At 39.5% G+C, this 15727-nt stretch overlaps 1 protein-coding gene across 1 annotated transcript; it reads left to right on the top strand.

The window, feature by feature from the left end:
• Positions 1 to 7388: 7388 nt before the first annotated feature.
• LOC149018388 (gamma-glutamyl peptidase 5-like) lies at positions 7389 to 8629 on the top strand. The gene is made up of 4 exons (XM_089154349.1): positions 7389 to 7810; positions 7898 to 8062; positions 8184 to 8351; positions 8440 to 8629. The coding sequence occupies exons 1-4, from the start codon at positions 7493 to 7495 to the stop codon at positions 8536 to 8538; spliced, it is 750 nt and encodes a 249-aa protein (XP_089010475.1). The 5' UTR covers positions 7389 to 7492; the 3' UTR covers positions 8539 to 8629.
• The last annotated feature ends 7098 nt before the right edge of the window (positions 8630 to 15727 follow it).

The raw sequence follows: 15727 nt of genomic DNA, 5'->3' as shown, positions 1-15727 counted from the left end.
GTTCACCTGTCCTTGAATGATTGGAATCATCTAGGTCTCTCCATCATTCAAACAGGCTCCTCCAGTGATTTCTTCTTCTTTGTGCTACTCTCCTTCACGAACATGATTTCCCTCTAGAGGAGGAAGGTTTTCATCTAAAGGAGGTTGGAAGTTCTAACTTTAATGCCTTGTAGATTTGGTGTCTACCATGGCTTTTAGGAAGCATTTCCTACAGATGGCACCAAATGATGCGTCCAAAAACTGTTTAGCCTCGGATTCCTTAATGCTTACCTGCAAAACAAGATTAGATGTGGGTTGACTCTACATTTGGGAAGCCACATCCGAAGGTTAAATTAGCAATGGATCACCACGAGGCTCTGGCTAGTTGCAAAGCTTAATTGAATCACCTTTTTTTAGGGAAACGATTTAGATACCTTTGTTGTGTGCAAGCCTTTAGTTTATATAGGGCTTACCTTCTATTCTCGATCGTTGGATTTGTCCATGCCCTTTCTTGGTGGCCGTCCAATCGTAGGGTTTTTCTCCTATCTTTCGGAGTTAGTTATAGTTTCCTTGTAGGGCACGATCGTGTATCCCAAATTCCACGGAGCACATTTATTTCCATAACTGTTGGGTTCCTTCATCCTCATGCTACTTGATGGTTCAACCTCCGAACCAGTCCTGACCGAGTTATTGACCCGTCCGTGGTCAAATCCAGTTTGGTGTTATTTTATCCTTATCACAACCCATCCATCAAAATTACTTACTTGCATAGTTGAAGAAGAAGAAACAATAGAACCAGTTGCAGCTGTCTTGGATGAAAAAAGTAATTCATCAAAAGTTACACTTCTTGAAATATACATTTTGCTACAAGCATGATGATAGCACCTATAACCTTTGTGCTTGTCACTGTAACCCATAAACACACATTATAAGGACTTGGGATCAAACTTATTAGTAGCATAAGGTCCCAAATAAGGAAAGCATGCTGTTTCATAAACTCCCAAAGAAGAATATTTAGGATCTTGTCCAAACAGTAGCTTCAAAGGTGTTTGCATATCAAGTTCACCGGAAGGCAATCGATTAATTAAAACGACTGACATGGGAAAAGTCTCAACCCAAAAACACAATGGAATATATATGCATGATACAACATTGCAAGACCCAATTCAACTAAGTATTTATGTGTTTTCTCTCCACACTACTATTTTGGGCAGGAGTCCCTCGACAAGAATGTGATGAACTATAGTGTAGCGAGAGAAGTCATCTACAAACAACGCCATAGTACCAAAACTTTTTAACAATAGAAACTAGTGCTCTCCCTCACAAGTCACAATGAATTCTGTCGAAGGGGTTCTACTGATCTAGTGAAAGATCTAATAAAAGGTAATTGTGCACTTTTGCTCATTTGACAACTGCCACAAACATGTTTTGATTTACAGGTTACAAAAATAAATCCCTTGGACTTCAAAAAAAAAGTAACATGGGGAAAATGATGCCCCAACCTTTGGTGCTAGATGTCTTCAAAAACATAACAAAAACGAGTAGAAAACAAAGCCTTATGACCTAATACAGTTTCAGCATCATCAAAAACATACAGACCATCACTCTTACTCCCCGATGCTAATATCACATGAATGTGAGCATCCTTGACTAGGGAACCCAGAATTAGTGAATTCTACTACACAACCAAGAGTAATCGTTAACTTGGAAACAAAAATTAGGTTATTTTTAATATCTGAGACAACCAAAACATCATGTAGAGCCAAAGCCGAATCACTGACAACCAAGTCACCAGAACCCTTATGAGTAATTGGAAGATAAGTTCTATTGCCTACCATTATTCCAGAAAAAACCCTTGAAAGGAATTAGGTGAGAAAGCTTACCTTGATCTGAGGTAACATGATCCATTGCACTTGAATGTCTTAGAAACCATATTGAGTGTAGTAGTAGGAGTTTGATCAGCTTTTGATGTCTTAGAAGCAACCCTAGTTGCATAAGCCTGAGAGGAAGTGGCGAGTAGGGTTTTGGGTGGTTTGCCAAGTGGTGACCTTGAGGTTGGCCAGCAAAGTAGTGAAATGCTAATAGAGAGCGGCTTGGTCAAGATGTCAGCTAGTTGATCCTTAGTAGATAAGAAACAAACCTGAAGATATGCTTTGGCAACCTTATCATGAACAAAGTGGAAGTCAATCTCCCTATGTTTGGTACGAGCATGGGAAACAAGGTTTGTAGTAAGATAGGTTGCACCAATATTGTCACACTAGAGGAGTGGGGCATCAACCAGAAACACATGTAGCTCATGTAGGAGAGATTGGAGCCAAGTGAGCTCAACAATAGCATTGGCCAGGGCTCTATATTCAGACTCTGTATTGGAGCGGGCTACTATGGTTTGTTTGTGAGAACTCCAAGATACAATGTTGGGTCCCAAGAAGATAGCATAACCACTAGTAGACTTGCAATCATCAAAGCAATACGCCTAGTCAGCATCATAAAAGGCTGTTAATGTCATGTTGGGGGATTTATTTATAACAACACCATGAGAGATGGTACCCTTTAAGTATTGTAGAATATGTTTAATAGCAGACCAGTGATCAAGACTCGGACTCTGCATAAACTGACACACTTTGTTGACGACAAACTGGATCTCAAATCTAGTCATGGTAGCATTCCCCACAATACTTTTGTATAAGGTAGATTGGCCATGAGCTCCCCCAAAAGCTTGTTCAACTATGTAGAAGTAGATAGAGGGTTGGTAACAGGCTTGCAATCACTCAAGTTGGCCCTATGAAGAAGATCTATAATGTACTACTATTGACAGAGATGAAGACCATTAGAGAATGGAGACACAGACATCCCAATAAAATAATGTAATTGACCAAGATCTTTTACAACAAACATAGAGGCAATGGCAGTCATAAAGTGAGCTAGTAACAAGTCAGAACTTTCAGTAACAATAATGTCAACCACATAGATTAAGATATCAAGTGGACCAAAAATTTCAAGATAAATGAAAAGTGAAGGGTTAGTCTTAGATCCAACAAATCCATACTCTAATAAAAAGGAACTGAGTCTATCAACCCAAGCTCTGGGGGCTTGTTTAAGGCCATATAGAGATCTGTGAATACGACAAACATAATCAGGATGAAAAGAGTCAACAAACCCTGGCAGTTGTTTCATGTGAACTTTATCATTTATGAATCCACATAAGAAGGCATTATGTATGTCTAGCTGGCGAATAGGCCAAGAGTGGAAGACAACAAGAGATAAAACCAACTTAATTGTAGTAGGCTTGACAACAGGATTAAAGGTTTCATTGTAGTCAAGACCTTCTTGTTAATTGAATCCCTTAGCTACCAACTGGGCCTTGTGTCTTTCAATGGAACCATCAACATTCCTTTTAATTCAAACACCCACTTGCAACCAATAACATTAGTTTGAGCAGGAGGAAGAAGAAAAAACCAAGTGTCATTTCTTAAGAGGGAATTAAATTCCTCATCTATAGCCATTCTCAACTGAGAGAATTTGTTGGCAATAGTGAAAGAGGTAGGTTCAAGCTATGCTTGATTAGAGGTGGAGGCAAGAAGGGCTCTAGGGGAAGTTGGGCTTTGGAGCGGGTTCCCATGGGTGAGTGGAGGACTTGGGTGTGGGAGAGGGAGGGGAGATGTGGGGCCCAAGGGAGGAGGATTTGGCCCAGAAGAAGGGTAGGGGGCGGTGGGGCTAAAGATGATGGAGGTGGGATAGGGTTAGGTAACATGGGCCAGGGGGGGGCAAGGAGAGAGGGTAGAGGTGGTGGACATTGATGGGTAACCTCTTTGGGTGATTGATGTTGAAAGGGAAACTACCTCTCATAAAAAATAACATGGCGAGAAATTAAGAGTTTGCCCATCTGAGGATTAAAACAATGATAGCCACAATGATAGGGATTGTACCCAAAAAAGACTTGGATGCTATATTGGAATTCTAGTTTATGTTTGTTATAAGGGCAAAGGAAAGGGTAGCAGGCACAACCAAAGACTTATAAAGAGGTATAATCAAGATAGACTTTCAAGAGTTTGTAGTAGGGTGAAACATTTTCGAAAACTGGAGTAGGAATCCTATTGAGAAGAAGCACTGAAGCTTCAAATGCATAACTTCAATATTTTCTAGGGCAAGAAGAGTAGGCTAATAAGATAAGCCTAGTTTCAACAATATGTTTGTGATGGCGCTCAACAACCCTATTTTGCTTAAGTGTGTGGGGACAAGGAAGGCGATGTTCAATCCCATAAGAAGTAAGAAACATAGAGATAGTTATGTATTCTCCACCCCAGTCACTTTGAAATCATTTAATCCATCAAAAAAATAAATTTTTAGTGAACAACTTAAATTTTTGAAGAATCCCAACAACTTCATATTTCAAATGCATAGGATAAATCCAAATATGTTTACTAAAGTCATCCACAAAAATCACATAATACCAAAATCCATCAAAAAAATAATCAACGAATATCCCCACACATCCAAATAAATCAAATCTAAAGGTTCTACAGAAACTAAGTTGGAAGAGAAGAAGGGAAGTTTGTGACTCTTTCCCTGCTGACATGCATCACATACAAATTTAATTCTCTTAGAAGTAACTGATAAATTAAACTTAGAAACAAGGCTATGAACTAATTTAAAACCAGGATGTCTAAGTCTAGAGTGCCATTGGAAGACTAAAGATCATTCACCAAGGAGTGCTTGTGGAGAAAAATCGCCCAAGTGCATCTGGTACAGCCCATTCCTATGTTTCCCTGGAGAAGACAATTCCTTGTTGCTCGATCTTTCAGATAAAACATATCAGGATGAAACTCAAATATGGCATTGTTATCACGAGTAAACTGGGATACCGACAATAAATTTTTCTTAATGGTAGGAACATGAAGAACTTTATAAGAAAACTGGAGAGTGGCATATAGGAATAAAAAGACTACTAGTGTGAGTGATTGGCAAGCCTATATCGTTACCAATTAACACTTGATCCGAACCAGTGTAAGAATGAACCATTTGAAGATTTTTTGGGGCATTAGTGATGTGATGTGTAGAATCAGGATACCAAGTCTCAACTGTAATAGAGCCACCAAAGACTCTAGAAATATTCATAGAAGGGGAAGCACTAGTCATACCTTGAATAACATGATTTTAATGTGGATGGTAATCACGAGCTTTATGGTCGTGATGACCACAAATCTAACAAATAATGGTTTTTTGTAACCACCATGAGAGGGCATAGGTAGAGTGGCAAGAATTGGAGGATGATAGCCAGTAGATGTTCCATGAAAAGTCTTTCCTCTTTTATTTGGTTGACCTCGAAAAGGAGGATAATAAGGTCTAGCATTAGCAATCTAAGATAGATTAGCCATAGGAAAAGATGAGTCACAGGTTAATTCATCCTTGAGATGAATTTCTTGAGTGAGTAACATACCTTTTAACTCACTAAAAGTGACAAGGAACCTAGGAGTAGCTATAGAAGTAACAAATCCTGAATATTCAAGGCCCAAACCATTAAGAACATGCAAACAAATATTATCATTGGCAACAGTCTTACTGCAGCCGTAAGTTGATATGTAGTGGACTCAATGCGAAGAAGGTTGTCGTGAATACTACTGTTACCTTGTTTCATGTGCTGCAATTGAAGGTGATGTTGTATAATTTTCACCGAAGATGGTGTTGCATAGGTAGTTTCAAGATGTTGCCAAACTACTCTAGCAATGGAACATCCAACGACTTGAGCATGTACAGGTTTAGTTAGAGAGGCAATAAGCTAGCACATGAGAAGTTTCTCCTAGCGAATCCACTTGTTATAGTCAGGATTCGGCTTGCACGTTGGAATGGAGTCTTCTTCAATGGTGATAGTGGTGGGAGGGCATGTTGAGGAGCCACATACAATATGAAATAACTCATAAGTTTTCAAAAGAGGAACAATTTAAGACATCCACAGTAAATAGTTGTTTTCCATGAGCTTAATGGCCAAAATATTGTTGACGGAGGGAAGCGAAGCAGGGAGGAAGAAAGAACTTGGTGTTTGATGCCATGCTAGAAACTATGAGAATATATGAGGGAGAGAGAGAGAGAGAGAGAGAGAGAGAGAGAGAGAGAGAGGGAGTTACATGGTTCAGTTAAATGCAACCTACGTCTACGGGGAGTTTAAGATGTTTTCACTATGTAAATGAGTAGTGTACATGACTTCTTATATAGAGTCAGAGTCCTTGTTCATAAGTGTTCAAGGACTCTTGTAGTTGTCATCATGTGGATTCCCTGAGTTACAATGTAGAATTTGGATTTACATGAAGACGAGTGTTTGAGATTACAAAAAATATCAACCAAGGTCTTATAGAAATTGTAATTTTCTTCAGACTCCTCTTTGGATTGGTGAGAGACATTGTGAGCATCATCTATAGAAACCATCTTGAGTGTAGTAGTAGGCATTTGATAAGCTTTAGACGTCTTAGAAGCAACCCTAGCAGCATAAGCCCGAGAATTAGTGGCGGCTAAGATTTTGGGTGGTTAGCCAGAAATGTAAAGGGATATCATCGTTCCCACGAAGATCGAGTTAGTCAAACTACGTATTAGTTTCAAAACACTTTTAATTCACTAAAATTATCTATTGATTATTCTAATAGAAGACAAATGAAATACTAAGCAAATCAATTTACAAATAATAGAGTTTCGATTTCACCAAACATATCATAAATTATCAATCCGTCCCCTTCATACAATCAATTTATTCTCTGCCCTTGCCGACAGAATTACTAAATTAGTTCACCCCACCTGTTACATTTGAGGGTCCCAAACATACCAAATTTTCTCCCAATTTCGTCTTTCCTTTTTTGTTGAAGCTTATTTTTAGGAATTTATTAGATTCAGTTCCTAATTGAGTTCTAATTCTGACCCTTGGATAATTAACTTTTACGTGTCACAATCCTAGATAGGAATTACAGAGAATTGTAGGGGTGTGAATTGTAGATGATGTGAACCCCTCATTCCATCATTTTTTCGGCCCGTTAACCAAGTTTAATACTTTCTTTCTATTTAAAATAGTAAAGTTTAAGGCATTTACACCAAATTTCACAGAGTCATCATTTTCGGCCTTTTGACCATTGGCAGCAGGTTATGCCCATTATTCAAATCTCATTCCCACCATTAGGTTTTAACGTCAAACGCATGTTGGGTTGTGTTGTGTTGTTTTTATTTTTTTTTTTTAAAAAAAAATCAGACACATGAAAAACACGAGCAAGTGGACCTAATGTGATTAGCTTCTGGAAAAAAAAGACGAACGTAATTCATTAAATGATAAAGAAGAATATAAAACCGTGTTTCCGGATTCTCCAACTGTATTCTTTCACTACAAATAGCCATGCATTCTCCTTCCACGCCCTACTGGCTTTCAAGTCTGCTTCAGCCTTAGACTTATCCCCTTCAAGTGAGTTCGTATTAACTCTCACTGTCTTCCTCCAATCTTCTCTGAGTCCATCTTCTCCCGTTTTCTATTTTCTTGAGGATGGTTTCTGGAGATCATAAGAGGTATTGTGTGTTACTGGCAGCGAAGGACTCTGATTATGTGGAGGAGGTATATGGTGGGTACTTTAATGTATTTCTTAATGCATTTGCAGAAGAAGGGGATCAATGGGACTTATTTAGGGTTATTGATGAAGAGTTCCCTAACATGGAAGATCTTCACAAATACCATGGCTTTGTCATCAGTGGTAGTCCTTGCGATGCTTATGGAAATGAGCTATGGATCTTGAAGCTTTGTTTTCTTATGAAAACACTAGATGCCATGGAAAAGAAGGTGCTTGGCATTTGCTTTGGACACCAGGTATTTAATTAGAGGGTCTGGGTTATCTTGATCTTTTTTCCTAATAGTTCATCTGCTTATGAGTCTCTCTATTTTTCTGTCATATAGGTGCTGTGCAGAGCATTGGGTGGCAAGGTTGGGAAAGCTTATGGTGGATGGGATCTTGGATTGAGGAAAATCAGGATTGTTGAAGACTTGACTCTTCCTGGCACTTTTGGTGGCCTTGAGGAAATCCCACCTTCCCTTACCATCATTGAGTGCCATCAAGATGAGGTTCTCTCTCTCTCTCTCTCTCTCTCTCTCTCTCTCTCTCTCTCTCTCTCTCTCTCTCTCTCTCTCTGTCTAAAAGTTTAGTTTTCATTTATAACAATAGCACTGTTCAAATGTGAAACAGGTATGGGAAGTACCTTCGGGAGCTGAGGTGATTGCATTCTCAGAGCAAACAAGAGTAGAGATGTTTGCAATTGGAGAACATATTTTAGGCATCCAAGGCCACCCTGAATACACCAAAGACATATTATGTAATATCATAGATCGGCTTGCTAACAACAATGTCATACAAGTAAGTGATCACTTCATTAGTTCTTTTCACTTCAAACTTAACATTTAAAATGGTTATATATACAGTAACAATGACTGGTATAATACAGAAAGAACTTGCTGAGGATGCAAAATCAAGAATTGAGATCGGTGAACCAGATAGAAAATCCTGGGGGAAGATCTGCAAGAGCTTTCTCAAGGGAAGATAATACTCGCTCCTCAACGATTACCAACTCATTAATAAGTGACAAGTGACAACCAACTATATCTATATGTAACACATTATTGAATTAGTCACAAGAAGATTTATGTGGGGTCTTGAAGCATTGAGAATATTATCATCATGTATACGAATGATTTTGGATAACTTATCAAAAGTGTACATGGAGATTTTGCATAATCTAGATGCTTTCATAGCTTAAATATATTATTGATCTACTTTCTCATGTCTGGAAGGAAGGCACAAAACCTATTTTGGTCTATGGTGGTAATCTCTGTAAGATTAATGATATAGTGAAGAAAACTTGACAACCAATGAAATGGAATATTCCAATTTCCCTTTGGGTTTATTAATACCTCCTAAATATTTGTATTTCCAAAAGTATCCTATAAGTTCCATTCGTTGATTGCCAGCAGGGTAGCAAGAACATTCTTTTACCAGTTTAAGTCATATGGGGACCAACGAGGGCATATTGACACCATAGGCCGGGGGTTGAGATTTCTATTTCTGCTTATATTGTTATAGATTGTAAATTTATGTATTATTTCATTATTTTCTTATAATATAGGCTATCTATTAAAAAAAAAACAAAAAAAAATGAAGTTCACGTCAAAGATTTATTGCAACAAAAGAGAAAACATCAAATAATTCTTATGCTTGAAGTTCTAGCTACAATGGTGAGATTAAAATAGTTTCCATAATTAGAAGAGTTGATACATTACTTAATGTCTTTAAATAAGAACTTTCTTTCCATTGACTGAGACCTTCATCAAATAAACCCAACTTCGTTTTCCAATTGTTTGACTTTTTATTTCTTTACTAATAAAATACCATGTGCAATACGCATGAATATTTGTTATTTTTTAAATTACTATAGTTATATTAATAAATTAAGTGATAAAATTTATAGGATAGATGCCAACGCCGAGCTGTTCTATGGTTGAAACCAACACCTCTTAGCCCCTGAAGAAAATTATAGGAATCTCAGTGGGTTCGCAACCTCAATCACTCGTTGTTATAGAGGTTATAGTTAACCTGGTGAGTGAACCCGTCATCCTCAGCCTGGCTTAATAAAGCCCCTTTGAAAGAAAAAAAAAATCATAGGATAGATTCTCAATGGTTGGTTCCTCGGACAACCCTTCCGAGAAGCACTGTCTCAGTGTTGTAGGGATTCATAGTTCTTATATGTCCGTTAACCCCATTGAGCAGCATAAGTGAACCACAGCAGAGGGGATTCGGGCTTTATCAATGTCATCGGCTAATCAGACGATGCACTAAGACTCATTAAATACTTAGTGAGGGGATTGCTGTCACATCCAAGTCTATGCGATTCTGATCTCTAGATCCGGATGGGATAGGATATAGCTGCCTAGAAGCTTCTTCAACAAGATTAAGTTCTTAGCTTGATGATCAAGTTACCCCCTGTGGACAATCTGAACCCTTCATCTTGAGCGGGAGGATCAGAGGGTTATGATACATTCTTACCACTTTAGAGGTATGAACGTGATATATAAGCCAATACTATACACGAATTAGGGTAAATCCATGAACAAGAACTCTGGCATTCACTCTCCTACAACTACTCAAGGACATTTCTTCTTCTTGAAGCATTTACTCCTGTCCAAGGGGATTTGTGTTTTTCAGATTCTGACTTAATTATTGGAGGTGGCTTCTCGTCCTCAGAGGTGGCCCAGACTCACGTTCTTTGTTTCTCAGTAACCAGGCTTGGTCCAGCAGTGAACCAGATAGCCCACAATCAGATTTTGGAACAACACTCGTTTAGCCTCATTTCACATAGATGAATTTTTTTAGGGTAAAGATTAAATGCGAAACTTGTGGTCAAGATATTTAGCCTACAAGTTTCAATCTAAGTATAGTTTGCATAGCAAAGTAAAGCTCGGATGTTGATACTGGCTTGTCTTTCATTGAACGAGAGATGGTGGACGGCGAGGAAGTAGCTGACTGTAATGCTGTAGATGTCAAGAATGAGAAAGCACGATGTGATTGGCTACATTGGCTTGAATATGTGTCCTTGTAAATGCTACAAAGGGGCTGCCTTGGTGTGGTGTGTGAAGATTCGACACGAGGACAACGTTATTCTCATGCAGCTAGTAGCTTATGAATGGTCGCCGAAGCTTTGCACTGGGTGGACGTTGTGTGTTCGATCGGTCATTATCACCGTAATCGTTCGATTGATGTTTTGTCCGTCTATCAAGAAATCAAGGGACCTTGTTTCAGTTATGCGCGTGACTATCAAAAGATACATTTCGGATCATCAGATCAAAATTTCAGTTGAGATTTTGATCTTGACCATTGAGATTCAATGGTTGAGATTGAATTCTCAACCAAAACTTGGATCCTACGGTTCAAAATCTCTCTTGAAGATCATGTGCATTTAATGTGCAGGAGTAAGCTTTTTCAGAAATTGAGGTGAGTTGATTGTTAGTAGGCCCACACGGAGGGAAAATATTGTTGAGGAGTTCCAATCAAGGTGGCTGTGACATCAATCAGTATCCAAGGCAGGTCACTCGTACATATTTTTTAAAGGGAAAATCAAGATTGAGGTATCCATGATACGGTGTGATACTAGTCTATACGTATCCTATTAGATATAACCGACACAATACATTTGAGACCTGTCTATTAGATTGCACTAAAATGCATTGGCCAATATGATATGACACTTGATACAAGATGATATGATTCATAAAATCACCTGATCGATGTAATACTCGATATGAATACTTTTAACCTTGGAGAAATGGAGTTTTTAGGTTTTTCTTTACAAAATTAACCACTCTATGTTTTTATTCATGTAACTGACTAAAATAACTTTTTGAGTCTCCAAACCTAGTCAAAACACTGACTCTCTTCATTTCCATACATAATATCTCCAAGAGAGTGCCCAGTGAGATCTGAAAGTCCGCCACGTGAAATATACCATATCCAAAGGCCAAAACAAAATTGCTTTTGTTCCCATAAATGTAACCACAAGATCCGAATATAGAACTCAAAATCCTATTTGATTTACACCTTTCCCCTTTCTTTAGACTTGATTGTGGACATTCATCTTCTTCCTTCAAGCTTGCAAGAGTTGAAGTTTGGATTTTAGTATAATGGGGAATGTGGAGAATTTATGGTTTCGTTTTTCAGCTTTCAATCTCGCTTTCAAGCCTTTTCAAACGGTGAATCAAATTACTCTAGAAGCCAACACCGATTGAGAAGTTGCAGAGACACATATGAAGAATGATGTTTTTCACTTTCAAGGACGAGATGTAAAACTTAAACAAAGAAATTGCAAACTTTTTTCCTTTTTCTTTTTCATGAGAAAAACCGAAATTGGAAGTTTGAACCCAAACCCAATTTGGGCCAAGAATTTAAAAAAATTATTGTTTCATAAATCACTTGTTATTTATTACAACCGTCACTTCCTACTCGATTCTCTCTTTAAATAGATCTGTCAGTGTCACTTCCTAGCTCCTATCTTCTCTAGGTTAGTCGCTCTTTGTTTGAGACGAGAACCTGAAAACAAACACCTTCACTCTCTCCTTCATTCTATACTCAGTGGCATTAATGGAAGAAGCTCTTAGGTGTGTATATGATTTCACTCACTTGTTGGAGTCAGACTCGAAAGAGAAGAAACTTAGTAACAAAAGATGCATGAATGAAAGGGTTAGAAGTTCTAGCGTGGTAGAAACATGAAATACAACTGAGTCTGACAGCCGCGTTGAGGGTGGATATACAAGATGACAACAAAAAAGACAAGATCTAAAATCAATTTTAGAGAAAGAGAAAAGATGTAAAAATCGGGTTTGGGTTCTATTTTCCAATCTTGTGGTTTCATTTATGTAAAAAGAGTAATTTTGTTTTGGCCTTTGGATTGGTATGTTCCATGTGGCAGATAATAGACCTCACCGGACACTCTGTAGGAGATTTGCTCCATGGAGAGGAGCCAGATCCCTCCCCCAATAGATATTTTTACCCATAAAACTAATCCTTAGGATACATTAGGCCGTAAAATCCTCTAGCACCACCATCCTTGCAGATGAGGACCACCCTCATTGTCTGCCAAAAAACCCCACTTTTTCCCCCTCCCATTTTGTACTCTTCACCTCTGTATCATAGAAGATCTCCCCAAATGTGCTTTGATTCCATTGTCTGGGTGACCATCCAGAGTAATGATCCCAAGCATGTAACCAGTCTAGATTGTAGATTGAGGGTTTGTATCACAGCTCCATGGACCTGTCTCTTGGTGCAAGTTCACAAATCCAGTGGACACAAAGATGATGATTGCAAGTACTAGCGGGCATCACCACATTGTTGAAATGCTAAATTGTTTAGAGGTTGGGGAGGTTGACGAATCGCTTTGCTCGATCATTGGTTCCTTGTTCACTATAATAATGGAGCCGCTGTGGGAAAACAAAAAAAAAATGAAGATTCTTGGGCAGATAAGAAGGGCGGTCTTCATCTCCAATAGTTTTTTTTTTTTTTTTGGTAAGAAAGATACTTTACTGATTCAACAGAAATCCTCTAGGAAGTTTACACATACGGGAGTCAAAATGAAGGACCTAAGATAAAAAGGGGGGGGGGTGGGGAATGTAGATACACACAGTTCTCCTGAGAGATCGCAGCATTTTTTGCTAGTGTGTCTGCCACAAAGTTAGCCTCTCTGGGAATATGCATGAAAGTGCAATCAGTAAAAGAAGAGGCTAACTGCATAATGTCAGCGATTAAGAGAGAGATTTTCCAGCTATTGCGGGACATCGGGTTTTGTAAGGATAGCACGAGTGCTTGGTTGTCGCTTTCCACACATATGTGAGATAGATTGAAATCACGTGCAAGAGCAAGACCTCTGCGGATGGCAAGAGCTTCCGAAATAAGAGAGTCCTAGCAACCTGTACCTTGGCTAAAAGCAAAAACCATTTGATGGTTATTATCCCGAAGCTATGCCCTCGATACCAGATCTATGCCTTTCAGAGAATAAAGATCCATCCATATTTAGTTTGAAATGTCCTGGCTCCGGGGGCTCCCATCTGACTAACTGTGGTTTCGAACTTGTGTTGATGGGGAAGGGGGGTGGGAGAAAGCAACCATAGAATGTTGGAATCTTTGCAGGGCTTCATGGATAGTTTGTTCTTGAGAGGAATGGGTAATGTGATTATAATAGCCCCACAAACTCCACAATGCTATTAGAGTGAAAGTGGCTTGTTGATTGGAGGATGAGGTGGAAGAAGACTGGGTGACCAGTGTTTGCAGATGGGAACTGAAAGATTGGGATGTATCCCCTTGAATCAAGTGCATAGTGTTCCATAATTGTATGGTAAAAGGGCAAGAGGTAAAGAGGTGTTGTGCCGATGTGCTGGGATAACCACAAATGTGGCACTGGGGGGGGGGGTACACTACAACCACGCTCCCGCAATAGGTCTGTTGTGGGTAACTTGCCATGGATGACCTTCCATACAAAAAAACAATCCGAGGTGGAAGTGGGATATGCGACAAACGTAGCCAATTGAAGTCAGGGGTCGGGATTGGGGAGGAGGATACCTGACGGTAAGCCGAACTCATAGTGAACATACATGAGGAATGGAGTTTCCAAATGAAACGATATGCGGTCGGATGGAGTGGGAGGGAGATGCCAAGGATCTTAATTGCCAGCTCCAAAGGACACTAGGCGAAAACTTTGTCCCTATCCCATAAAGCCATCTCGGGGTGAATAAATTCAGACATGTTTCTGGGAGAGTGTGCTGCTGGATAACAACCAATATCGGGTGAGTGGTCGGGTATCCAGCTTGGGTTCCAAGGGCTTGCTTGAAGACCATCGCCAATTTGGATAAAGAGACCCTGACGTAGGAGATCCCTTGCTTTAATCATTGATTTTCATCCCCATGAGGCCGTGGGTGGTGTCGTAGCTTCTAAGAAAGAGCAGTGATTGAAATAATTTTGTTTAATCAGTCGTCCCCTTGGGGAGTTCGTGGGGTTGAAGAGTTCCCATGCCTTCCGAGTCAGAAGGGCGAGGTTAAAATCCGCGGTCTTTCTAAGATTAAGACCACCAGTTCGGGTAGAGCTACAGATTGTGTCCCACGAGACGGTGTGGATGTGTCTTTGGCTTCCATTAGCCCAAAAGATGTCTTGAGACAGTTTATCAAGTGTGTGTGTGAGTGAGACCGGCAGTAAGAAGCAAGACCTGAAATGAGTAAGCATTGCGGCAATTGTGGATTGAATGAGTACCTTCTTTCCGGCATAAGATAAATGTTTGGCCCGCCAGTGTTGAAGTCTTGTGTTAACTCTATTGAGAAGGCAGTCACAATGCTTCTTTTTGAGTTTTCTAGGAATTAGGGGTATCCCAAGATAAATGTCAAGCTCCGATGTGGGTGTGATGTGAAAGTGAGTGGAGAGATCTCTTTTGAGTGTCGATGAAGTGCTTGGGCTATAATGAGCTCTGGTTTTTTGAAAATTCAATTGTTGCCCTAGTCTTGAATGATTCTATGGAAGGTTCTGGCTTTGGCAGTAGTAGCTTTGACCAAACATGATCAAATTGTCAGTAAAAGCTAAATGTGAGATGCGCTCCGCACCTGGCGAAAGGTGGATGCCTCATAGCTTTTTTGTTTGCATACCCAGCTTGAGGTGAGAAGTCAAGATTTGCGCACAGAGAACAAATAAGTAGGATGATAAAGGATCACCTTGTCGTAAACCTCTTGACGGGGTAAAGGGCGACAGGGGGGACCCATTCACAAGCACTGAAAGTTGAGTGGTAGAAATGCACTTCATGACCCATTTTATCCATCGAAGGGGGAATCCATAGCTGACTAGAGCTTGTTCTAGAAAACTCCATTCTTGGCGGTCATAGGTGGTCATAGGCTTTGCTCATATCCAATGGTGATAGTGCCGAAAGATTCTAGGGTTTAACAAAATTATTAGTTTTAGGGATAAAAATGACTAAAGGGGAGGAGAGTCACTAATTTCATGTAGCCAACTACTCAAAACCCAATTTGATGCCTTATAGGAGATATGAGTGGTGAGGTGGATGCTGATGTTGGGATAAAGAATGATCCTCCAATCTTGATGGGTTGTTATGAGGGTTCAACTTTAGTGCGGCGAATTAAATGCGCAACACTCGATTTTGACTGTTGGCAGCAGGTGCTGCGCATTTAATGCGCTGCATTCAAGTCTACTCCCAT

Source organism: Hakea prostrata, chromosome 4, assembly GCF_041222555.1.
Source record: "Hakea prostrata isolate BN-2017 chromosome 4, UWA_Hpros_2, whole genome shotgun sequence".
NCBI classification, from domain to species: domain Eukaryota; kingdom Viridiplantae; phylum Streptophyta; class Magnoliopsida; order Proteales; family Proteaceae; genus Hakea; species Hakea prostrata.
The sequence above is the reverse complement of the archived record's forward strand: the minus strand, read 5'-3'. Positions and strand labels throughout refer to the sequence as shown.